At 34.6% G+C, this 7,248-nt stretch overlaps 1 protein-coding gene across 1 annotated transcript; it reads right to left on the reverse strand.

Annotated features, from left to right (window-relative positions):
* Nucleotides 1-2,966: 2,966 nt before the first annotated feature.
* LOC118747484 (heat shock protein 27) lies at nt 2,967-4,338 on the reverse strand. The gene has a single exon (XM_036481534.1). The coding sequence runs from the start codon at nt 3,828-3,830 to the stop codon at nt 3,366-3,368; it is 465 nt and encodes a 154-aa protein (XP_036337427.1). The 5' UTR covers nt 3,831-4,338; the 3' UTR covers nt 2,967-3,365.
* Nucleotides 4,339-7,248: the final 2,910 nt, after the last annotated feature.

Here is a 7,248-nt window from a genome sequence, read left to right on the forward strand (position 1 = left end):
GTGAATATATGCATACATACATACTTACATATGCATAACCATAATTATTATTAATATATTATCTGTTCAAGAGATAAATCCACTCGCCCTCATAATCGCATAGACTTTCTTTCATTTCCTGTTATTGCATAAAATTGTATGACCAACAAACGCAATCGATTTTGCAGTTAATTTCAATCTGGCTTTCTTGGCTTATATAGATATACATATGTACGAATTTTCTTCCTCGGCTGAAAGCCATGAGTTGAACTCCTGTACTAAAAAAATGACTAAGTCGTAAGTATTTATTCTTATTGAAAATACTTATGAAACTCAAAAACTTTGATTTACGAATAATTTGCGTTTAAATACTTACGTACATATGTATGTATGTCCGTTCTGATGAAATATAACTGCATTTTTTATAACCAGCTATAAGCTGCCTGTAAGGGCTTAAGTAAACATCTTCCAAACCCCTTTATTGAGGATTGTTTGGCTTAACAGAACTCCAAGAGCCATTTCCCTTCTTCGGCAACATCGATCTTTGTTCAGGAGCATAATGTTAAAATCAGTGTTGGCAAAATATTAATCTGATTAACGACTAAAATGTTAATCGACATTAACGATTAAAATTAATTAATCGTAATCATCTGTACGATTCATGATTACATTTTTTTAATCGCTAATCGTCGGTTGTAATTACGATTAATTAATTTTAATCATTAATCTTAAATCCAATTTAAAAAAAATCTGATTAAGTGGTCTAGTTTGTCCGAATTTGAAACCAAATACGGGTTATGGTTATTTTTTTCTGTTTAACGCTTATAAAAAACGCGTAATATATAAAAAATAATAATTATTATTAGTAATGTATAAACTGGGAATTTTTATAACCCATCGCACATGTCCAGATTGCTTAGCGTCTGTTAAAATAGATCTCAATGAAAATGCATACCAAATTGCTTAGATTTATGAGGAAAATCGCCTTTGCCATACCCGATTAAAAGAGCTTGTTTGCACAGTAGAATCCTAGCATAAATTAATTAATCACCAAACCTGATCAAATAAGGAGTTAATGATTTAAAATTGATTTTGTTTTTTAATCGCGGTTACGATTAACTGTTTTCATCAGATTAAAATTAATCATGATTAACTGCAATCGGATTGAATTTAATTGAATTAACTAATTGTTTAAAAAATCAATCGATTAGTGCCAACACTGGTTAAATAAAATACATGCATATGCATGTAAGAGTGTAAACGCACATTAACGTATAATATGTACATATCTATGTATGTACACTTGTATGTACACACAATTGCCCTGATGCTCATCTGCGAAAACGATCAATGATCGCGATGATTGTGACCTTAAGCGACGTAATTTATTTGTCACTCAAGCGTAAAGTGCGATCAATAAATTGTTTTCTATTTTTCTCCACGCTGTGTTTGGGGTATTTTTCAATGCATTTATGTATTTTTACGTTTTTATCGAACGCCCAATGTACATATTCGCGAACATTTTTCTAGCGCTTTGTCAGGTTTGAAAGCTATTAGCTTCATGCTGTTGTTGTGATCTTATTTTCCATTTCCAATTTTGTTTACTTATTTATTTCACTTCGCCATATACGTTCTTAACATTCTCACAATTAGTTGGATTTAAGGTGTGTGTGTATGTGCATGTGTGTGTGGGTTTGTAGAAGTTGTTCGCGAGCGCGCGCGCGCGCTTATTTCCAAATATGTGTCGGTTACGTTGCTGGCGCGCCCACCTACGCGTATACGCGACTTAATTTAAAGCAATTCAAGTTGAAGGCACAATTTGCAAATAAAATAAATTTAATGAAAATTTTATAAACACACACACACATGTATGTGTATATGTATGTTATATATTAATGCACGTACATATATGCGGAAAACAACGCCTCGTATTTTAATATTTGTTGTTATTTGTTAAGTTTGTGTTTTTTGTTTTCATAAATAATTCCCTAGTTGCGAGCTTTTTTTTGTAAAAAATTGCCATAATATATTTATTTGAAGCGTAATTTTACGAACTTGTAAATATTTTATTGTAATCAGATTTTTTTAATTCCTGTTTTGGGGAGATAATATTTAAATATTAAGCGTTGATTGTATTTACAACAAGTTTTCGGCACCAAATTTAGGCAGTCAATATAAGATTTTTCAGAATTTGGGTATGCAGTTTAATTCTAGTTTAATTTAATTCTAGTTTAATAAAGTACAAGCTTTAGGTTCTAAAAATCGTCGAATATACTTTGTATGGAAGAAAATGCGTTAAAAAATATCCAAAAAAAACCCCAATATATTAGCAACTTATGACTTGCACTTATACTAGAATTTAATGGGCTACAAAACTGCATACTTATAAAAATTCTGAAAAAATTCTGAAGTTGAAAATTTTGAAGACATCTAAAATATTTCTTAGTCAACAATAAATTTTGACAATAAATTTGAATCCTCGGTCGAAAAGTCCATAAAACCAAAATTATTTTGTTGGAGCTAGCCAGCAACGTATTCATTATTTTTCGAAGGTTCAGTTTTCAACCAAACTTTTTGGGGGTTTAATATAAAGATTATATAATGGCACTATTTTTTCCTCCTAGGCCATTATATCAGCTTTTTGATCCACATTTTGTCATATTCCTATCGAGTGATTTACTATTTTGTCCATCGACACTCCCAAATCGCACACCGTGCAGAGCGCACAATTAACAAATCATCTGCAACAATGATTCCTTGTTATTGTTTAAAATTCATCACTTCTCATTTTTATATCTAAAATATTTAATCGATTTCGAACTTTGAGTGACTCGTTTAATCCGTATCCGCCTGAATAGGGGGTGATTTCCGCTTTCGAAGTTCTGCATGCTATACATATATAAATGAACCTTTCTAGCATTTTCAATAAAAGTACTATTAAAAATTTCACATTTCTGTAACATTTATTTTATTTAACTACGGTAGTTTCATTATGATTAGCAAAAGTTGTGTTAATTACAAAAAAGTCCAGAAATTGCAAGTAAATCAGTGATTGCATTTTTCCGGTGATTTACAACAGAAACTTAAAGTGCGATTTAAGTCGAAAGAAAACTTGAAAGTAGAAAAGCATAAAGTGTACTCCACACTTTAGTGTAGTGCACTAATTCATAACACATGCAGACATGTGTATATATGTATATGAACGAGCATTCAAAAATAAAAATACAAACAACAGCATACGCTCTAAGTTTCTTGGCAAATTCTGTGTTTAAAAAAAAACACACACACACAAATACATATAAATGCCCAATGCGTATGCCAATGTTAACTAAAAATATGTATAGCAAAAAAAATTTTATATCCTCTTGCCTTTGCTCTAATGCTTATCAGTTCTTAATGCTCAGATATGGCAGTCCAACTTGACGCACATAAACACTCCGTTCGGTTTGCACTGGCGGTGGGCATTTGACGGTGAGAATGCCATCGGTGGAGAGTTCGGAGCGCACATCATTGGGATAGAAGCCACGTGGCAGGACAAAACGCTTGACTATGTGCCGGCCAACATAGTTGTCACCATCTCGCCGCTTCTCATGTTTCGCTTCCACCACCACTGTGTCGCCCACTGTCTTCACTTGAATTTCGTATGGCTTGAAAGGATGCACATCCACATTCGCCTCGAAGCCATCTTTGCCAACAATCACACGACTCAGATCGGGCGATGAGTTAAAGCGGGCCAAACGCTTCCAGTATGGCAAGTCCCAGTCGGCTAGATCCAAATCACGCCACAGGCGTCGGCGATAATCCCAATAATCCCAATCGGTCAGCGTGTTAGACGATGGAACTACAGCCATTGCGGAGACAAGACTAGGCAAAACGGTTTTTAGATATTTTCCTTCACAAAGGCAGCCAAGGAAAGGCGTTGTTTTTTAATTTATTTTTTCTCGTTTTGTTCGTAAAATCGCTTGTGCGCACAGATGTTTTTTTTTTTTAATTCTCAATAATTTTTTCTAGATTCCTCTTCGATTAACTTTCTTTTTCTTTCTATACAAGAAATAAATAGTTCTCGAATAGAGCTCCACACCTTTCACTGGCTTTGATTTTTTTGGTCAAACGCGTTTTTGCTCACTCCCGGGGATACGGTTGAAAACGTCCGAACACGATTTCCGCGCTGTGCAAATAAACTCGGATTAGGTTGGGCGCCAGCTTTTTATAGACGTGCCAATGTTTGTGTGTGTGTGTGTGTGTGTGTGTGTGTAATGGTTGCCGCCGGTGTGGAGCTTTGCTGCCAATGCTCACATGTTTCAATATTAGCGTCGCATGTTTGAATATCACTTCGGTATTTGTTAGTTCGATTCCTAATTCAATGGCGATTAAAGCTGCGCAAATTACTTCGTTTAGACACTGTTGTTGCTCTTACGACTTTTGTTGCTGCTGCTGTTGCTTGGGTTCCCCGAGCCAAAATTGTAAATTTATTATTTGTTTTATTTATCTTCGCTCCAGCTTCCGTTGGGAGCCATGTTCAGTGCGAAATAAATTTCAACTTTTTCGCAAAACTAATGTATAACATTAACTGAATTACAAAATGTGGCTTTTGTACGGCGATAGTGGACTTTACTTCTCAATCGAATACATACTCAGTCCAAAGTGTTTGCACAAGAGTTACTATCCACCCAAAGTAGGTCCTGATGTTTGCAAAGAAACTGGCTAGGTGGCGCTGGTGCCAAAATATTTCCATTGACTCAAGGAGGTCTAAATTGCAAACTTTATACCGAGCCTCGAAATAGACATCTTAAAAGGATGTGCCCGTCTACCCACATCAACTTTAGTTTCGCACTATTGACTTACTTTCTTCAGGCTGAGATCCACACAATAAACATGGTTGTATGTATATTGAGCTATTCTTAGCTCTACTACAGATTTGATCACAGCTTTACTACGATGAAGGTGCGTACATCATGCCTACTAGCTTTTCAGCCAGCTTTCACTTCATTAGGAACCAAGCTCAAGCTAACAAGCCCCAGTGGCATTCCTGTTCTCGTAAATTGAGCAGGTGGAAAAATCTGTACCAGGGATGTTGTGGATGTGAAATTTTAGTCATACGCGAATGCGAATAGCTTAAAGGCATCGAGATAGATATTGCCATGTTATTTTTTTTAATAGTTCAGGATAGACGAAAAATCTATCTATATAGACTAAAATGCTCAGAAAGAAAGAAAAATCGATTAAGCCGTAACTGTCTGTACACCCGCATATCCGGCCGCGGACACGATAACTCGAGTAAAATATAAGATCTCTCAACGACTACCCTTTATCCAAAGTATGTATGAAAATACGTTGGGTGCAAAAATACTGGGAAGAGCGTAGCAGGGGTTGGACCGAAGAGGGTTATTTTCCAATTCGGAAAGAAATGCAAATATTACAAAAAAAAAAAATCAATCAAACTTGCTTAATAAAACCACAAATTAACCCTTGGTCGTCACGGGCTAAGACTTTTGTTTTTTCTCGGAAAAGTGGGAAATCATATGGCAATCAATAAAAAACTTAACTTTATTTACTCATCTAGATACTTGCTTAGCCGTAATTAATTTTTTTCCAAGAAATTGGTCAAATTTCTCATAAAGCTATGGTGCAAAAATGGATTACGTTTTGAAGCTTACCATCATTTCAATGTATCTCATTTTTGAATCAAGAATACGGTTGTGTCTTTGCCTGAAGCTTTCACATCGTCGCCTGGGTAAAAGATTGTCATATGTTAATTTCGGTAGGTTGTGGGAAATCGCGATTGAAGTTTGGAATACAATTTCTCAAAAACGCGAAGATAGATTTTCTCCTAAGTCTCTGAGTCTAAGTCTGTTACTAATTCACAAATCTCTTAAATTATTTATTTTTTAATGTTTATTGTTAATTAGTTTTATGTTTATGAAGGATTTTCTTTAGTAAAATTTTGTCACTTTGCCACTTTGTATGAAATACGACAAAATGTGATCAAAATTTCTACTAAATTAACGACTCTTTTTACTCAATATCTCGGAAACTAAAGGAGATATACAAAAATGGAGAACACCATTTCTAAGATATTGATTAGTTTAATATGACTGCGTCACTAACTAAATTTTTACTAAATTCTCGAAAAAAATGTAGTCAATATCTCGTAAACTAGAGGAGATATCTAAAACCTGATAACACCAATCGAAAGACCTTATTTCGAGATATATGTATAACTAAAACTAAAAATCGTCAAAATGGCGCTTACGACAATCTTTTACCCAAGCGACGACATATCGATAGTTCTCTGCAATAACGACACAACTCAAAGTACAACAATTTTCAGTAGAGCCAGATCGAGTTTTCACATTTCATCATTTGCAGTCAATCTGTATTCAAATCATGACTGCTTTATAAAGACGTACTAAGGATTAGAATGAAAAAGTTTTTTCATTCAAATTATAAGTAGCTATTATTAACCTTTGAGTACCGACGTGTGGTCTGACAGACACTTTGAGAGTTCCAAAACTGTAGTTAGATGTGTTAGCGAAGCCGTATCCCGCCGTGCTTTTCTGTAATCCTCGGGAAGCCGCTCGGAAGCGTTCGTGGGCAGTGGCTGTGTCGGCGCGTGCTATTTCGACTAGTTTTGGTTTTTATAAGATCGTGAGTGGTCTGTCGGATCACTCATCAGTACTTGTGTAACTTCTTGGGTACGACTTCACGATACCATTTTTAATATTTATTTTTGTTGTTTATCTAGTTATTAGGCTGGATTTCCACTAGACATTAAATGGCAAAAATTTTAATGACAAAGTTGGGCATTAAAAAATAATCGAGTCCTTACGTTCAATAATTATTAAGTTCGTTTTCATGTGGCATTTTTTAAATGGCACCAATTTTGTATCATTTCAATGCCCAGTGGAAATTCGGCATTAACCTTAAAATAAGAAATGTTTTCAAGAAGAAATAATTTGAAAATGTTAATTACTAAGATAAATGCTATTTTCCCCAATAAATTTGGGACTGCATTATCTAATTTTTATAATTAGTAATAAACGTCAAAATTTATATACTGAAAAGTGTTGAGTAGTAAGGCTTGCCAACTCTGATTTTCTGACAAATGACACAATGGCAACCCTGTCCAATTAGTAACAAGTAAACATACGGCGATGTTCCAGAAAAATATGGTTATTGATTAACCTAATCCGCTATATAATTTAAATATATGCAATTTGGGTTGTGTCGTTATTGCAGAGGATCATCATCAGGGCAGAAAAGTTTAAG

The sequence above is a fragment of the Rhagoletis pomonella genome, unplaced genomic scaffold (assembly GCF_013731165.1).
Source record: "Rhagoletis pomonella isolate Grant_MI unplaced genomic scaffold, Rhpom_1.0 Rhpom_scaffold_00012, whole genome shotgun sequence".
Lineage (NCBI taxonomy): Eukaryota > Metazoa > Arthropoda > Insecta > Diptera > Tephritidae > Rhagoletis > Rhagoletis pomonella.

Coding starts and splice junctions, on each gene's coding strand:
- LOC118747484 (XM_036481534.1), bottom strand. CDS start 3,830: ATGGCTGTAGTTCCATCGTCTAACACGCTGACCGATTGGGATTATTGG.